The sequence below is a fragment of the Choristoneura fumiferana genome, chromosome 6 (genome assembly GCF_025370935.1).
Source record: "Choristoneura fumiferana chromosome 6, NRCan_CFum_1, whole genome shotgun sequence".
Lineage (NCBI taxonomy): Eukaryota > Metazoa > Arthropoda > Insecta > Lepidoptera > Tortricidae > Choristoneura > Choristoneura fumiferana.
This window is the reverse complement of record NC_133477.1, coordinates 20,270,390-20,290,361: the sequence shown is the minus strand read 5'-3', so window position 1 is coordinate 20,290,361 and position 19,972 is coordinate 20,270,390. Positions and strand designations below refer to the sequence as shown.

The 19,972-nt window shown below is 39.3% G+C and overlaps 1 protein-coding gene across 1 annotated transcript in view; it reads left to right on the top strand.

The window, feature by feature from the left end:
- LOC141429286 (uncharacterized) overlaps nucleotides 1–19,972 on the top strand; it is a 163,296-nt gene that overhangs the window by 53,216 nt on the left and 90,108 nt on the right. Inside the window, 6 exon segments of the mRNA XM_074089577.1 lie at nucleotides 11,146–11,228; nucleotides 11,327–11,392; nucleotides 15,867–15,987; nucleotides 17,041–17,218; nucleotides 17,921–18,119; nucleotides 19,673–19,777. Of these exon segments, the coding sequence (XP_073945678.1) occupies nucleotides 11,171–11,228; nucleotides 11,327–11,392; nucleotides 15,867–15,987; nucleotides 17,041–17,218; nucleotides 17,921–18,119; nucleotides 19,673–19,777 (727 nt within the window). The 5' untranslated portion in view covers nucleotides 11,146–11,170.

Sequence of the window (19,972 nt, the reverse complement as noted above, 5' to 3'; positions counted from 1 at the left end):
TTTGTTGCTGACGCTGTCAGCTCAGCTACGTCGTAGTTTTTCAGCCCTGTACGTAATTGTGTGTTTGTTCAGGGCTTCCTGCGAACGCCGCGCACCCATGCTGTCCTGGTAACCGCTTGTGTTATTAGTTCCCACCCCGTGCAGACTAATTTAATTTCGTCACTACTTTAAAAAAAACTCGTATCTCAAAGTAGATAATTTTTCTGAGTGGACCTTATGAACGTTACGTCAAGGTTCAATCTTGTTGACATTGATTTTAGAAACGAGATTTTTTCAAAGTAGTGACGATTTTTATTTAAATTAAGTATGGAGAAATGTGTATGGAACTCTATCCAGAAAAGAACAAAGCTTATGAAAAATACGAATGTTTGTTCTCGGGTCTTGGATGTTTAATATGTATTTAAGTATGTATTTATCTATATAAGTAGGTATGTTTATCCGTTGCCTAGTTAGTATCCATAGTAAAAGCTTTGCTTAGTTTGGGACTATTTTAGGTCAATTGGTGGAAGTGTCCCATGATATTTATTTATTTATTTATCGACATAGCCCGAGTCATCGCTGGCATTCTTCTTTTTCTTCTTCTTTCCTAACCTCTCGGTTATGGTATTAGTTTTGTTTTGGAGATATCGAACGTAGCTCTCCTTCCTTCCATCCATGTGTGCACAATTTATAAAAATCACTAAAATCTTTATTATTATTACCCATCTTAAAACCTATTTTGAAATCAATAAGGATCCTTGAAACAAATAAGATGCTTATCAGAACATTAATAAAATAAACGATTCGCTTATCGAAATGGAATCCGATAGTATTTTTGTTTCGAGTTTCCGAAGTAAAATTATACTTTGGAAATAAAGATTCAGAATTTGCCGTTTCAAGCAACTATAAATATAAGTGTACTAACAAAAACATGGCTGGCAGCCTAAAATATTAACTAATAGTCGATGTATAAAACTTATATGGCTCCTTTTATAGCCAATCTTCATAAAAGACGACCTCAAGTTGACTTGGAAGGTTACTTTTCAGCCTAATTCAACCTTGCGTATACGAAATCTGAAAACACATACAGCGTCTAATCAAAAGTTCGAAATTCGAAGTTCGTATCATACCGTCCCTCTCATTCTACTATTAAATAACTTTAGCGTGAGCGGGAGGGCACGAAACAAATTCGAATTTTAACTTCGGAGTATGGCCTGGATACCGCAAAGCGCCTTGTTTCGATCCCCGGAGACTGGCGCCGTTCATGCAGAATTTAGATTGGATCCTTTGACATTCATGCGTGCCTGGTATTGTATTCTTTGGAATAAGCTCAATACGCGGAACGGTAAGGGAATTTGCGTTTTAATATATACGTGTGGGAATTTACTTGATCCGATAAACGTTTTTTTATTCAATTTGATAATTCGCCTTAGCTAAAAATCAACTACATTCCGAAGAAAATGTAATTAACCTATAAACTTTTTTTACCCGACTGCCCAAAAGAGGGCTATGTTTTCGAGCGTAGGTATATATGTATGTGGGGTGTATGTGTCGGCGGCCGATCGTAAAATCCGCCAGATCACGAAATTCCTAGGCATATCGTGAAATGCCGCCATTTCATGAATTGGCTAAGGGACATCCGCCATATCGTTCAAAACTCACCGTTTAGCGATTTGCCTAGTGACGTTTAGGCAGATCATGAAATTCCTAGGCATATCATGAAGCGCCGCCATTTCATGATTTGGCTAGTTTAGGCAGATCATGAAATTCCTAGGCATATCATGAAACGCCACCATATCGGTTCTGGCACTTCGCCGGCCGCTGCCGCGGCACGCTCGCTTCGCTCGCTCGGCTTGTGCGTCGTGATCACAATTAATACTAACCACTCCTCGCTTCGCTCGTCGTACCTAAATTTTTCTATATAAATAAATAACAACTAGTGAATACTTTATTTATCAACAAAATACTAAGGCAGACGTCCATGGTTTTTTCATATTGTGCACAGAATCCGTTTGAGTCACATAAAAAGAACGGAGCTGATGTTCAAAAGCTTCTTTTGCACTTCTATTTTGAATTCAATCATTAGTTTCGGTTTAAGGATCATTTTGTTGCGACGCCGACATTTTTCACGCGCTAAACAAACACGACCGGTCAGCTGTTCACGGCCGCCATTGCATACGCAGCGCCACCAGTGGCCAAAAAAGAAACTATTTTACGATGTGCCCGGTATAGAGCTAGGAATATCGACGAATGCGTTGCTCTAATCGATCTGCCGTATTATTTCTCAGGCACATCGTGATATGCCTGGCCAACGTTTAGGCATATCATGAAATGGCGGCGTTTCACGATATGCCTAGGAATTTCGTGATCTGGCGGATTTTACGATCGGCCGCCGACATATGTATTTACATTTTTTGTGTCGCGGCACTATCCCACCAGTTACCGTTCAACAGTCACAGCCCGTGTCCCAAACCTTTGACGTTGCTACGTCTCCTGTCCCCCGAGATATTTGTTTACAATATCCCCAGATTTGCATTTCCTTCGACAGCGCTCGAAGCTAGCCAATAACGCGGATTACACTATAAATGAGAAGCAGCTCAACAGAAACTTGAGTTTTCTCAGTGTAAATTGATGACGTTTAAAAAAACTTATAAGTAAAGAAATGCTGGAGTTGGGAATCGAACCTTGGTCTTCATCAACCCAGAATGCGTGCTGTACCTACCCTTGCACCACCTCCAAGCTTTTCACGGCGATATCTCGATTTGTTCTCGAAATAGTGTTTTTTTTTTTATTAAGAATTATACCGATACCTGTCACTTTAAAGTTCAATATCTCACGAACGGCTAAACCGATTCTTATGAAACTTAGCTAAGAACCATCTCAATTAGACTAGCTCTTGATTTAAAAAATTCCGTCATCAAAATCGGTCCCTTATTTTTGCATCGGACGGGGGTCAAAACTCACGCAGGTAGGTAATTATTTTTAGATTTATTATAGTTTTAGTTTATTTAATTTTATTGTACTTAATATACCTTTTTTATGTTTATGTAATATATAATTTAATTTGTAAATCTTAATAAAATCAATACTTGTTATGTCTTCAAAACAATCACCTTAAAACGCTCTATGTAACGCTCAGCGTGCAAATGCAGGTGGTGGTAGGACCTTGTGCAAGGTCCGCCCGGATTGCTACCACCATCTTGCTCGCTAATCCTGCCGTGAAGCAGCAGTGCTTGCACTGTTGTGTTTCGGCGTGGAGAGTAAGACAGACGGTGAAATTACTGGCACTTGAGGTACCTATCCCATCTTAGGCCTCTAGGTTGGCAACGCATCTGCAATACTCCTGGTGTTACAGATGCTTATGGGCGGTGGTGATCTCTTACCATCAGGAGACCCACTTGCTCGTTTGCCATCCAGTCGATTAAAAAAAAATGTTAACTAAACCCATCATTACGTCAGAAACAAAACAACTTTACCATAAATGCCACATTTGAATAGCTCAAGTAATAAAACAAAAAACTAATAAGTATTCGAATACAACACAAAGCCGACCGCTCCGGAGACGATGGACTAAAAAAATATTGTTCTCCTATTAAACTGTGAGAGTTGTGAAGAATAAATTAGAAGTTGTAGACGAAGGGGTGACAGGAGGCCTTCCCGGAATTTTGGGGGCGTTAAAACCCGTATACTTATTTTTGGGGGACTTAAGACCGTATACTTAACTCTTCAATAGAACTCGTAGATGATCCAAAGCGTAATCTATTTCTGACACTAAACTTTAAACTTTAAAATTACTCTCGCATTTAGAATATTAATTATTTATTATTTTCATGTTTTTGCTATTTATTCTTGTTGAGATCGCTCTATCCTGAATGTTGTCTTTATTACTATGTTAACTTATTGACTGAGTTACTCAAAAAAGACAAAACATAAAACACGACAGCAAACAACAAATTACAATCAGAAACAAATCTACAAACGCGAACTTATCCCAATACCTACTTATTTGTGTATTCTTCCTGCTCACGGCTAAAACCCGTCACTATTTCACACTCACTGCGCGGGCGGGGCGCACGTAGCCTGCGTGCGCGCAGGTCGGCGGGGCAGAGATCGCGGCGGGTGACGCGGCACCTTTACTACCAGGGTCACATAATTTACCTAAAGGTCACAAGACAACTTATGACAGGAAGTGGCATCTCCGCATGCCCCGGCCTTATACGTACAGGGTGTCTTCAAATTAGACCGAAATGTTTTAGCAGTTCTCCTTCTAAGTTACACTCTTGTCAGTGGTCGTGGGCGTCGGATGACGATCAGCAAGTGAACCTTCATGACGACTTTCTTGGGAAAATAGTGTGGTGATTTCGCCTTGCCTTCCACACAGTAGAGCTTTAGTAGAGTTCGTAGTTGCCAATAGAGAGCTGCTGCCCATTCTCACATTAGGTCCCTTTTACGACACCCAAGAGAAAATATTTTTCTGTTATTCCATTCTTATTCTTGTATCAAACACCGCCAACTCGAAAAATGGCATAAAAGAGTAAAACTTAAGGGCGATTCTCGTCGTAAGTGCTACGTGTTCTAGTCGTATGGGTAAGGCAGTAAAAATATGTTAAAAAAGGCAGTAAATATATCCTATATGGCTAAGTTGTTTTTTAAAGAGGTAGGACGCCGGCTGCGGGACCGGGGATTAGACTCTCGCTCCGAGTCGTTCTTGATGCAAAGGCTACCTTTGCGCCAGGAACGATTCGAGGCGGTCTTTTTTTATAATATAAAAATATTATTTAAGTTAGCTAGTAGATTTATTATTTAGTAGTATTTAGCTCTTAGGTATATGATTGTATTTTCTATAAGTTTATATTCTTAAATAAATTTTATCTACGTAAAAATATAGTAGATGTTAATTATATACCTAACTGAAATCCTCAGACACCAAAAAAAGATTTTTTTTTCATTTTAAGTAAATTGATTGAATTTATTTCTGAATTTATTTGAAAGATATTTTTGTGTTTTGCTAAGTCAGTAATTCTAGGTACTTCATTTCTAACTCTAAATTCATGATTTGTATTTGTCAGTTGCATTTTGACGTTTTTAGAAGAAAATCGTACAGTGACAGTAAACCGGCCAGTATTAAATTATCGAAATAGTAGGTATACAACCTCGCTAAAATATTTAATTGGCGCCTGTTGCAGTCGTAACTTTTAGACTGGGCACAATAAAAAAGGGATAACACAAACACAACCTAATTTAAAACACAGTGTAATCGATTCTATTCTGAGCTAACTACTTTCTGGTTTTCAGTTATTTAATTAACACCTTGTATATGCAATTTAATTGAGACATTAATGAAATGCCAATACAAGGTTGGATTATAGGCGTACAGCCAAGGGATGGGAGACGGTTAGAATAAGGGGCATGGTAGCGGGAGAACAAAGTAGGGTTGCTAGCTTTTTACTCGCCTACTGCCTGAAGGAGGTTTATTTTAAGTATCTAAATACTTAGGTACTTATATAAAATGTTTTTCCTTTTGATTTGGAAAAGCATCGTCATCATCCCAGCCTATATGCGTCCCACTGCTGGGCAGAGGCCTCCTCTCAGAATTCCACGCGGGCTCAGTGCTAATTGGGAACTTCACACACACCATTGTATCGCTCCGCAGGCTTCTGTAGGTACCCTTTTAGTGTAAGTTTTCGGTTATAAAATACGTCTCGATCGCGTTCGCGTTAAAATCTCAATTTGTATGGAAACACGAACATCGCAAACGTGCCGCTAGAGACGCTGTTCGTGTTTCTATACAAATTGAGATTTAAACGCGAACGCGATCGAGTCGTATTTTGTAACCGAAAACTTACACTAAGGGTACTGCATGTTTCTTCCTTCTCACAATGTTTTCTTTCACCGTAAAGCTCGGGGAAAACTAGCATTTTCGACTTTTAGCCCACGCGCGCGAAGTTCGGTCGCCCAGGTCCTATATCTGTTACAACAAAGCCGATACGACTATATTATCTAGGGCCGCCTTAGGGCCGCGCCGGTAGGACATGTCAGATTTTTACTATACTAACCGATAAAAAAAAGACGCCGTGGTGGCCTAGTGGTTTGACCTATCGCCTCTCAAGCAGAGGGTCGTGGGTTCAAACCCCGGCTCGCACATCTGAGTTTTTCGAAATTCATGTGCGGAATTACATTTGAAATTTACCACGAGCTTTGCGGTGAAGGAAAACATAGTGAGGAAACCTGCACAAACCTGCGAAGCGATTCAATGGTGCGTGCGAAGTTCCCAATCCGCACTGGGCCCGCGTGGGAACTATGGCCCAATCCCTCTTGTTCTGAGAAAAGGCCTGTGCCCATCAGTGGGACGTCTATAGGCTGGGATGATGATGATGAACCGATAAAAACACTACCTCTGCCTAATTTATTCCTCGTAATCAATTTATAGCAAACAACGTCCAAAAACGGTTCCCAAAACCGTCACTTTCACATCACGAGGTGATTAATAAAAAATCTGATAACCCTTGCAATTAATTAGGCGGCCATGTTAGTGTTGCCAGCTTCATCTGTCTTGTGACGTCACGCCATTGTGGCAACACCGACCGTTAGGCTCTCACGGCTCTTTGTTCTACATATAGTAACATGCGAGCGGTAGTAAATCTTATGCGATAGTATATTTAATGCTAAAGAAAGCGTACTTTGTTCAATGGTGAAGGAACTAGTTTTGGGTTGAGCGAAAAGAAATAAAGAATGTGTAATTCTGTGGAAATTGCATTTAGGATGTATCTAGGTCTTGATTACTTTTGGAAAAATAAACTTTGTCCAGTCTTGCGGGTTTCTTCTCAACAAGAGGATTTTTTCCGAATCTGTGGTAGAATTTCTAAGTACATAGTAAGTGCTGTAACGACCTAAATTATTAAAGACTAGCCGTTGCCCGCGACTCCGTCCGCGTCGATTTCGGTTTTCACTATCCCGCGGGAACTATGCAATTTTCCGGGATTAAAACTATCCTATGTCCTTCCCCGGGACTTGAACTATCTGTATACCGAATTTCATCTAAATCGGTTCAGCGGTTTAGACGTGAAAAGAAACAGACTGAATGCACCCGCAGTCCTAATAATGCTGTAGGTGTCCATGGGCGGCGGTGATCACTTACCATCAGGTGACCCGCCTGCTCGTTTGCTAGCTGTTGGATAAAAAAAGACAAACTTTCTCATTAATTACATTAGTGGGATACGGATTTGACTTTGAATCTCCGAATACCAAGGTTATGAAGGTTCACCTGATTCTATAATGATTTTAACGGTTGCCAATTGTGTTTTTTTATTATTCTACTGGATGGCAAACGAGCACGTGGGTCTCCTGATGTTAAGAGATCACCACCGCCCATAGACACCTGCAACAGCAGGGGGATTGCAGATGCTTTGCCAACCTAGAGGCCTCAGATGGGATACCTCAGGTGCCAGTAATTTCACCTTCACGGCAGGATTAGCGAGCAAGATGGTGGTAGCAATCCGGGCGGACCTTGCACAAGGTCCTACCAACCTGCAAACGTGGCGTGCGTTTCTTTGCATACATTTCCGTGGAAAAAAATACAACTTGTTATACACATTTTTTTTATTTGGTCAGAGCGCTTTTTTTTGGTAGTTTGTTGACCATTAACAGGGTTGTTGACCTTCGTATTACGTCACCGTTCATTAACCGATCGCGGTGTCCTAGATGTTGATTTTTTGGTAGAGAATGCATTATTTACTGAAATTTTATTTGTACCTGCTATTATTTCTTCTATTAAGCCTGGTAAGAATTTGCGGTTATAAAATTACACCCTTGAACTATCAACAAAATTTTTGTTAAACCTGTAAAGTAAACTATCAAAAACATTTTGTTTTATATGTATAAAATCAATTTTCATGATCCTTCAAAGTTAAAAAGCTCCTGCGAATAATAGTAAAATCATAAACGTAAAGCGTCTAAAACTATTTGCCTAACCTAGGCCACCGTTTCAGCCTAGTGCGTCTAGAAAGTCTAGAATCTAGACCTAACACGTACCAGGATCGTAGAACCACGAGACGTTTAAACATTTCCATTCCAGACACTCGGCCAGAACCGGTTACACTTCAGTTGATAAAAAGCATAAAACTCGGTTATATTTAATTTTATCGGCCGTCTGCTCAGGTCGGGATTATCATGCTTCCTTCACTCTGTCATTCGAGATTGCCGATGCAGTGTTTTTTAATCAATAAAAAAAAGATGGGTACAAATTTGATTCGCTTGAGTAAAATTGTACTATGGCCGATGCATCTTACAGTATGTTAGACCTTAATTGATGTCGTGCGTGCAAGCGGGTTTTAGAAGATCTTAATAACCATGGGTTTAAGCAGCTACTGGAATTGACACACTGTATTTTTACAGTCCGTCTAGCCGTTTCTATAGATAGTGTTACATAAATTTTACAATTGTTGCATAGTTAAAGGTCTAAAAATTTACCTAAACATTTTAGATTTTTAACGAGCCGTAGATATTATTTATTCATTGAAATTATGTGTGAATTCAAATACGAAACTTGGTCGATTTGTCGCGCTGCTTCGTCTTAACTAAAATAACAAAAACGAAAACTTAAAAAAAAAAAAAAAAAACTGTATTCTTTTACTTGATGTTTTCAACCTAAACTACTGTATTTTGTACCAACATTTCAAGCTATGTTGCATGTTGCATATACATTCTACATCGAATAGTCAAGTCTAAAGTAGTTATACATAATTCCCTCATCGGTCTCTGTCCACGTGTGACGTCACGTGTCATGCCTACAAAAATATCAATATAGCTTCCAAAATATGCTGCCCTGGTACTTTGTGTCGCTTCTCACTTTCAAATCGACGAATGAGCGATTACTCAATACGGGTTACAACCACATTTCAAACAACGAACTACTCAAAGAAGGGAGACGTTTCGTAATCTTAAGTTTATATTTTGACTTGACTGCATCATTTCGGTATCATCATTATCATCATAAGACGTCTACTGACATGACATACTATATGTGAGACCTACCAGAGGCCGTATTGTCTATCGTTGCTGACGCTCGTGGTCGCAATCTAATTACAGTTTTTGTATGGAAAATCTGTCATTTAATTGCAATCGCGAGTGTCAGAAACTTTAGGCAATACGGCCTCAGGTCCTAACCACCTAAGCTTGATTATTAAAATGCAATCTAGATTAGGCTGTTTCACCATACATAGATTAGTGTTAACTGACGGTTAAATAGGATGCCGTCTCTATTTGTTTTGTTCGAATAGACGGAGACGGCATCACATTTAACCGCCAGCTAACTAATCAATGGATAGTGAAAGAGCCCCTTAGCCTCTAAGACCTGGTTTATCCCTGATAGTTCAGTGCATTTTGACACTAGCAAACTGAGCTAACGCTAAATCGTATTTTAATTATTCTAGTAAATGGTTATTAAAGTATAATCGGACCGGCGTTTGTTTTGTCGTTAAAATTCTTCCGAATTACGCATACTATTATTTAGTCATCAAGTCTACCGATAGTAGTTATCACACTTATCACCTTTGGTTAAGAGTCTGTATTCGATACCACACACCTTAATGCGAGATTCTATCATTCTGGTTTTTAGGGTTCCAAAATGGCAAAAACGGAACCCTTATAGTTTCGTCAAGTCCGTCTCTGTCTGTCCGTCCGTCCGTCCGTATGTCACAGGCATTTTACTCGAAAACTACAAGATGTATATCAGTGAAATTTGGATGTCTTGTCAAAGCCGCTATTTAGTTATGTAGTTAAATTACAAAAATAAATATTTATTAATTAATAAATCAGATCAGGATCGTGCTCAGTGGCGTGCCATGGGAGAGGCCTATGTCCAGCAGTGGACGAACACTGATGATGATGATGATGATGAATAATCATTATCACAATACCGAAGACATAAACTTAATTTCTTACCATACTGCAACCATACTGACATGACAAGACGGTGTGATGGACTTATTTACGGTAGAAAATCCGTCACAGGTTTTCAATACTAAAAACAGAATATAATAAATATTTAAGGGGGCTTCCCATACAACAAACTTTTTTTTGGCGTTTTATTGCTAATGTCCAATGTTGTGTAGAGGATGGTATGGAACCCTTCGTGCGCGAGTCCGACTCGCACTTGGCCAGTTTTTAAACCAAGATGTAGGATTAGTAGTCAGAGCTTGGCTTTTACTGGGATTTGTCAATTTTGTTTTACTTTTTTTAGCCAGTAATTTGATGTATCCCATCTTAGGCCTCTAGGTTGGCTGTTGCAGGTGTCTATGGGCAGTGGTGATCTCTTACCATCAGGAGACCCACTTGCTTGTTTGCCATCCAGTCGAATAAAAAAAAAGCGAAAACGTTATGTATGAGCTTGCGAGTCTTAAATCTACAATTATAATTTTATTACTGGTTTTTATGCAATCCTTGTTTCAACCATAGATTTAATATAACATAATTATACAACCGCTATAATATGCCTATCTATCTGTTTAGATTTGTTGTGTATGTGTATTGTATGTGTTAGTTTTATGTATTCTTGATACAGCTATAATCTACTGTAAATTGCACCACCTGCTAAAATGTATTCCTTATTTCTGTCCATTGTAAAGGTTGCCTGGAAGAGATCGCTCTGAAGCGATAAGGCCGCCTATTGCTTACCTTGAAAATCTCTATGTATATACTTGTTTTCTCTGTACTGTTTACTGTATTGGTGTGCAATAAAGAGTTATTGTATTGTATTGTATTGTAATATGTTTTAAACGCGGTTCCACAGCTAGAATAAGACGAAAGACAAATCAAGTTGACCTATTCCATTTATCACTCAAGCTTTTATTGAACACATTGTCATTTGACAAATGATTTTCATTTTGAAAGACGGTTGTGTAAAGAAAAGTGGTTAAATTTTACTAATTAATTTTAATGACGAAGCTATGAATCTTATTCTATGTAACTTACTAAATAACAGTAGCTTATTGAAATTACTAAAGCAAAAAACTCTTTTCCTTTCAATTTATAAACTAACTTTAAATCAAGGAAGAATGATATTAAAATAAAGTAATTCCTTTTTTCTCAATATAAATCACCACGCGGATATCATCAGCATAAAAGAGTTCAAATTATTAATTTTAATAATTTATTGGTTGTTCACAGGTGGTGAGGTGTATCGAGGGGAGCTATGCTGGGCGGGGCGGCGGGGGGCGCCCGCTCCCGCCCCCCCTCTGACCTGCAACAAGGTATGATGCCCTAGTACTCGATTTGCTGCTGCTTTAGTTTGTTGCTCTGGCATAAACAATAGACCTAAATGGAGAACATAAAATGGCGTTATTTGCAGGTGTATCCCGGTTTCCTCTCTACTCGCTGTTTCCGACCCAGGGCAGCCGACCGACTTTACACAAAGGTGAATGTTATGAAAATAATTAAGTTGCATGCCGCTTTTCTCTCTTTTTAACCCCCGACGCAAAAAGAGGGGTGTTATTTATAAGTTTGACCGCTATGTGTGTCTGTATGTCTGTCTGTGGCACCGTAGCTCTTAAACGGGTGAACTGATATGAATGCGGATTTTTTATTTGAAAGCAGGGTTTCTAGCGATGGTTCTTAGACATGATTTATCAAAATCGGTTCAGCCGTTTTTAAGATATTGAACTTTGAAGTGACAATGTCGGGGGTTTTCCAACTTTTGGTTAGGTTACGTTGTTGAACTAAACTAGCAAATACTTAACTATCTGAAACTTGAAAGGCTATGCTCGACAAACATTATGCATAATTGTAATTGAATAATCTAATTGAATTACCTAACCATGCCAATGTTCTAAATTAATACAGAAATTCCAATTTGCGATAAATTATGTAAAGATGCGCCGAATAGTGGTTTTATGTGGGTTTTACCGAATACCGAATACTATTCGGTTTAACCTTTACCGAACCGGATATTCGGCCGAATTATTCGGTTTACTATTTCATTGTTTTGCCGCGTAAACAGGTTCTAACATGTACGCTATATGTGTCGCTGCTGGGCATTACATACTATTTACTGTCTGTTGTATGTAGCCTGAGTTTATCTCTCCGATTTCAACAAAATTTGGGAGGTAGACTCAGTCCATGATTTCGAGATGGAAATGGGTCTCCAGATGTGTCTCCAAAATATTGTATGGATATGTCCATTTTGTTGCGAAAATTATTAAGAAAAAAATCTTATAGCCCGCCACCCGCGCGCACACTTTTGCGCTGGGGAAGAACCACTGGGAAAAACGCTGAAATAAAACGTGCACTCTTTAATTTTAAATTAGTTTTTTTTTTTAATTTTTATCATAAGCCGCGAGGCGCCGGCATTAGAATGATGTGTTACATCTTATAATACTGCGCTCGCCACCCGCCTGCCAATCGTGGCGAGTATTGGCAAATTTGGCAACCCCTCCCCCCTATGGGGGAGGCCTATGTCCAACTATAGTCCAACAGTGGACGTCCTACGGCTGAAATGATGATGATTTGTTCTTTTTGCTTCCATTCACACACTATATTTCAAATTTATTACTTAAATAAGTCCACATAGATAATTTTTGTTAGAAAAAAAAATACATATCTACCTAGTTGTGCATTAGGTATATAAAAAAATATCGAAATGAGGGCTATCGCGTATGAATTCCCCACTAGAGGCGCTAGTGTAGCGTGAGGTCTCCGAAATGTCAAATCTCATAGTTTTTGGGTGAGCTACGCGGGTAAATAATAGAAATAAAAATAGAATAATTTTGTGAATATTTTGCATTGACTGAAATTAATTATGGCAATTATGCGTTCCGGGGCAATGAATGTCTGTGTTTTGAGACGGTTTTGTCTTCCGGAAATCTTTGTCCTGTTTTTTTTTCTGAACAAAACGGGGACTATGCAACACTGTGGCATGCTCGATATTTTTATAGTACGGTTTAAGGTGTATTAAATATGATTTTAATCTAAACTTTGTTTTCACGCCCGTAATAACAGACTTTGAAATCCATACTTAAAAACCTCACGCAACAGTGCGCCATCTAGTGAGACAAAAAACGATAGCCCTCATTGCATGGTCTACCTCCTTGTCTGTGCCGCGACATCTATTCGCGGGGGCCTCGCGGCGGGGGCTAATTGCAGCGTGTGTCACTCAGCGGTCGGCGCCGGCGCACATGTGCCCCAGAGTATTTTGATACTTGATCTACGTCACCCAAAGACTACAAACGCTACTTGGTGATGTCACACGTAGTGCTTACTACCAGACACTACCAGTATTGCCACATTTGCCACCTCATTTTGCCAAAATGGCAAAAACGGAACCCTTATAGTTTCGCCATGTCTGTCTGTCTTTCTGTCCGTCCGCGGCTTTGCTCAGGGACTATCAATGCTAGAAAGCACGGATATATATGTAAACTATGCCGACAAAATGGTACAATAAAAAACTAAAAAAAAGTCAACGTAAAGTGGGGGTGATTTTTTTTTCTCATCCAACCCTATAGTGTGGGGTATCGTTGGATAGGTCTTTTAAAACCATTAGGGGTTTGCAAAGACGATTTTTCGATTCATTTTTTGCGAAATATTCAACTTTAAAGTGCAAATTTTCATTAAAATCGAGCGTGTAGATCTAAGTAATCTATCTAACTAATCAATCAAATCTATTGTCAATAATGTCATGGATATGATATGGATGTTTGGATACTCGTAGGTTAAGCCGAAATTAGAAAATTCAGAAATTCATTCAAATGCCTAAGTTTTCGAATTGAACAAATCTTACAAAATAATACGAAAAAGTGGCATCGGCATCTTACATCAGTTCTCGAAGGAAATGCACTGGATGACATTTCTATTCCTTTAAACTAGTTCTGTTCTATGGACTTAACCGACAGACAACCCACCAGAAGAATACGTAACCTCAAGTTGCGTCTAAAGCGTTATTTATCAATTTTACAACAACAAAAGCAATCCGTTCTCCAATTACACCGAATCTGAATAGCATAAATCTTTCTGACACTTCGGAACGCGTGTTGGCGCATGCGTGATCCGTATCGGCCGCGGGCGACAGCCGTGAAGGTAGCTGACGGACTACGCCGGGCCACCTGATTGGTTGAACCTAGTGTTGCCAACTCCAATTAACGACTTAGCGCCGGTAATGCATTATATGCGATTTTGTGACTTTCGATCAGCGCTACTGTCATAATTTTGCAGGAATTTGAACGTTCGAGTAGGTACTTATATGGGCATGCCGGCAGCGTATCTCTAAACGCTACACCCAACGTGAAAAGTCTACAAAGTCGTGCGATGTCGTCGATTAGGCTGCGACAAAAGCTGACGCTGCAACCCTCCGTAGTTCAAATAAGGAAACATAAAGCACTAAGAGCCCTTCTGCCAGTACATTTCGATTCCCAACTCCCAATGGGTTGGCGGCATTAATGACATGTATGGAAATCGTTTGTCTCGTCTACTCCAGCGAGATGTTGCATCTGCATCTGATGAAGACATACCAACCTCTAGCTTTCGCTCTCCGAGATATCTTCTAAAATGTTCACTCCGCGCACTGCCTATAATATACGCTGCCCAATTTCAATAAATTCTTAACTCAGTGCGTTGCTATAAAGATGAAAAGAAGGGCATTTCCATAAGTAAATACATAATAAGGGTCATGTCTCTATCGGGCCCTCAAGTTCGCATAATGTATTTGCTCCAAGCCTTATGTATTAAACCCGATCGCGCTAGACACTGAAACATTTTTTTAAGTTGGTAATAATCATGAATATTTATCACTCAGTGGTTTGATACTGTATCCAAAAGTCATCAAAAGTCCGACAGATAAGTCGCAAACACTTTTTTTGCCGCTAAAAGTAAAACGTTTCTTCCAACGACAAAGGTTGGCATTACTACACTTGAGCCTTTTTGCTGTGAACAGCGTTACGTAATTTACGTAACTTAACAATATTTAAATGAACTCTCCTTTGAAAATTTTGACTCAAGGTGACTACGAGATTTCATACCTTGTCTCGCATGAGTCAACAGCCTCAACAGGCATGCCATACCATACATTATTCTTATAATAGGTAACCTTACCAACAAAAAGTTGGAAAATCCCCGACTTTGTCACATCAAAGTTCAATATGTCAAAAACGGCTGAACCGATTCTGATGAAACATGTCTAAGAACCATCGCTAGAAACCCTGATTTCAAATAAAAACAAACCGCATTCAAATCGGTCTACCCGTTTAAGAGCTACGGTGCCACAGACAGACACAGACACACTTAAGTAAATAGCGATCAAACTTATAACACCCCTCATTTTGCGTCGGGGGTTAAAAACAGAGACACCAAAATTTTACCGTCCATTTTCCTTTTTACGATTTTGTACGGAACTCTAAATGAATATTTGCAAATATAAATAAAGGTCTCTATCATCAATTAATCAATGAGGGTTTTATGACAGACTAATTGGCGCTAGTATCGTGACATCGTGAGGTACATAACAACTTTGATATTTGCGTCACGTTCGTGATTGGTTGAATAACTAAATGAGCCAATCCCAAGCCAGACTGTAACGTCAAACAGACAGACGCCATCTAGTGATATTAACTTCTCAAAAAATCCTCAAAGTTTGAAATTAAATTCGGGATTTTAATACCATTAGATGTTTGTTAATCCGAATCTTCTTACATAGTTATTATTATGAACAAACGTTATATTACAAATCAGTAAAGTATTTATTATAATTATTTCTTGTCATCATAGTTACGACTAGAATCATATTCGAAAAAGTCAAAGTGCACAATAATTAAAATATATCATTACTTTTTTTCGATAATTTCTCAATCCAAATTACCAGGAGAACATAACCGCGCAGCAGCTAACCCGAACTTTGTCCGCAGTGACGACCGAGAGCCTCTTCTCGACTTCGTTGTCCACTTTCGGCGTGCCCACGCCGCCGCCGAACTCGCCGTTGCAGCTCGAACTGCTAAACTGCTCGCAACGACTCTTGCTGGCAGACAAGTTAGTAGTTGTTTATGATGTCCTAACCTAACCTAATGCCTGCGTATCGTACGTAATGAAAACGGGGTCAAGAAAGAGCAGTGATAAATTTTTGTATGGAGGCAAGTTTTTATATTTATATTAACCCATCAATTCAATGTCTTCTGGATTCAGTATTAGTAAATATAACCTAACCAAGAAAAAGTAGGAAAACACCGACTTTGTCACTTTAAAGTTCAATATCTAAAAAACGGGTGAACCGATGTTGATGAAACATGTCTAAGAACCATCGCTAGAAAACTTGATTGCAAATAAAAAACCGTTTAAGAGCTACGGTGACACACACACACACACACACACACACACACACCCTCTTTTTGCGTCGGGGATACGAGTATACAGGATTAAAGTAACAATGAAGGAAACACACAGATAAAGTTTTTGAAGTTGTTTGTGTCGTTCTCGCAGCTGTAGAAACAGGATGGATGGATGCATGGATGGATGGATGGATGGATGGATGGATGAAGTATTTCCTCACATTGTTTGAGAAAAGCACTATACAAGCCTCGGCCAGAACAGGGATTGCTGGACTCGTTTTATCCGGCCTTGTCTACGACTCGGCCGTCTACCCCGAACTCGTCCATCAATCCCTTACTTCATGGCCTCTGCAGTAATGTACTATTAGTAAAAACGTCAATTATTCGACTTTATCGGGTTCTTTTTTCAAAGAAAGAAAGAAAATACATTTATTTAACGCCATAAAAACAACGTAGGACAGGGAATCCTCGGTTTGTATTTTACGCTTGCGTGTTGTGGGAACCCTCGCTTCAGGAATTAGCAGGGAAAATTCTTCACTTATTTTTATTTGGCTCGATGCAATTTCCAGTAATTCATGTCAAGTTTGATATCTAATGCATGGGGTGGATTACGATTGATATGATCAAATCTAAAACGTTGCCAAAACATTCTACATCTCACTCTCAAGCATTAAGTTACGGATTACGGATAAACCGATGGAGAAGAGAGAGACAAGTTGGAAGGAATGTGGGATATGAATTCACTTGTTTATTTCAGGGACCCGAATAAAATGGACGACACCAAACTCAGCAAGCCGTGCCTTTCTGACAACCTCTGCTGCCCTGGTGAGCAACGTCAGCTCATAGACGGCATCGGCGTCATGCAACCGCTGACGATCAAGACGGAGCAAGCCAAGCGCTCCTGCAACACTTGCCTTACCAATTCGCCCAAAAAAGTGAGTCTCCAGCTTTGTTGTGATGTCCTGACTTCGCTGTACTCAACAAGATATTCTTCAGAATAAACTAGAAATAGTAGATTATTGTCGTGGCCTGGAAGTAGGCAATTGCTGGCTGAGTATGAGTATTAAACGGACGAGCTTGCGAGTCCGTTTAACTAATACGAAGCCAGCAATTGCTATTCCAGCCGAGACTACTATAAAGCTTTTCTCAAAAATGGTGAATAATTCTGGAATAGAATAATCTTTTTCTCAAAATATATTATAAAATTTAATTTTATTCCAATATTTTACTTATGCTTTCCTGCCTTTTTTCATTAAATCAGGTGTATTTTTCCACCGAAAACACCACAAGCTATTTCAGACCCAATAGAAAAAGTCCGGAGTTCCAACAAAATATCTGATACCGGCCATTAGACTTGGCTGTATACGACTTGTGCCAACATTTCCATGGCCTTTTTAACTTAAAAAAAAATGTGACTGATTGCAGGCGCGCTAATTCATTATTGTCGAGCTAGCGCGCCTGCAATCTTTTTAACTTTTTAATTTTTCGCTGACCATAAACTATGCACTTCACCTTCTGATATGTAAAGAATAATGTCAACTTTTACGGAAATTTTTGAGAAAACATCATTTATCAATTTATCATGAACGGCGGATTAGGTTTTCTTAGTCATTTCCCTCACTTAGTTTCTTTTCCAGATGGTCCACTCGGACAGCGGTTGCAGCCGCACTAACCCAGTGACATGGCTCGGGGTGGCCGGCCAAAACGTCCAAGTCCAAGTGAAGAGGGAGCCACAACACGTCCATATGTCAGAACTGGTTGCCGTGAAGTTGGAACAAGCTTCTCCCGGCACCAAGCCAGAGCCTGCACACGCTATACCCGCCTCGCTTAATAACGGTACGTGAATTTTATGTTTTCCTGGTAGCAGCAGTCGAAAGGTTGAGCAGATGAGGCAGCAGCTACGTGTGCGTTGAGACATTATGTGGGAATCGATGTCTATGGAGCAACAGGCAAGGCCCGGATGACAGACAACGAATCGGAATGGTTTGTTTATGTTTTCCTAGTAACAGCAGTCCGGTGACTAAGCTAAGTTCGATTATGACTGCGACCAATCCTCCACAGCGTTGAGTGAGAGTTAGACTCGAGATAAATAAACGACATACATACTTACAGAATTGTGTTGTTTCTGATTTGTAGGGGGATTTTAACGTGTATTTTAATGTGTATTTATTAGTATCTTGAGTTTCTTGAGTAAATAAATACCTTTATACTGCACGCAAAATGAAAAGTTACTGGGCTTACGTGATTGTTGGTAGAGGTAGCGTTCAAATTGCCACGATACTAAATAAAGGACGATGGATTTATAGTAGTGTGACTACTGATGTGCCAAAAGAAACTTTCCAAAATAGCGGAATTTTTGATACTTATAGGAAAATTTATTAAACTTCTCACAATTTTTGTATGGGGATTGAAACTTTCCGTTTCTTAAATTTAAACTACTTATGTTTCTTATGAAAAATTCCAGAAATTTCCGAGAACTTTCCCAACTTTTTGGAAACTTTCTCATCACGTAGATTCCGATTTATATTGACAATTTTATTGAATCGGAAACAAGAAACTATTGATGTCATCAATATTCACTAATGTAAGATAGTAGGTAGGTATTAACAAGCACATTAGGTAAATGAGCCAAAATCGTTCTTGATTTAGTCGCAGAATATCATTCAAACAACCAAACCAGTTGCAGTAGTTATTTACGAAATTACAAAACAATCGCATAGTACGATATTCCAACGTGTATTCAAATTTCGCCTACCAGCTTCCTACCAGCGCCTTTCTTGCGCTTCAACATTAGAATTAGAATATTCTAATTCGACTCGCTATCGTTTCTAATACCCTGGTACCGGGCGAATGACAGTATGCGAGATGGCGATGTGTTCGGAGGTGCACACTCCCTCAGACGTCTCGTCTCTTACGCACCTCCCGTGTTTGTATATGTGTTTCGCGCGTTTGATTCGTTGATATGTTTTGCCGTTTAGGCAATAAAATGATAAACTTGTGATAACATCAAACTGTTTATTTAAAAGCGTTCGCTATAATATTCTTGTTAGAAAAGGTGAATGATGAAGAAATTACTTAATTTCGTTAGTAGCTATATAACTATACGTTATGCCAATCCAATTTATGGAAAGTGTAAACAAAACTATTTCATCAAAATTCTTGTATAAACACTGTTCGTTCATTTATCTACATACCAAATTTCATCCAAATTCGGTCAGCCGTTTTAGCGTGAAGAATAAAACAACAAAGGAGTACAGTACCCGGCCGTAAAGATTGCACATCGGTCTTTGGAAAGAGACTGCTAATTTCGACTTTGTAGAGCGTTGTCTTTTTTTACACTAGTCGTTTGATATTGGTGTGGTGCTGTTTTGTAACATGTTTATCCCCAGGTTCGATTCCCGTGGGCATCGCGGTGGCGCGCCAGAGAGTCGGCGACGCTGGTCTCCTGGCAGCTTTGTCCCAGAAGGACGCTCAGCAACGGCTGCACGACCTCGGTGAGTGAAATGCTTGCTGCTTTATGTTATCCTAGTTATATTGTAGGCAAATTTACGTAGATGTTCTTAATCTGTATTTTTTTAACCAAACAAAAATATAAACTACATTAACTAATAGAGAAACCAGAAGCGTTATTGTGTAAACCCTAACGCATTCAAATCACCCATCGTTTTCAGCACTTCTTTCTGTCACAC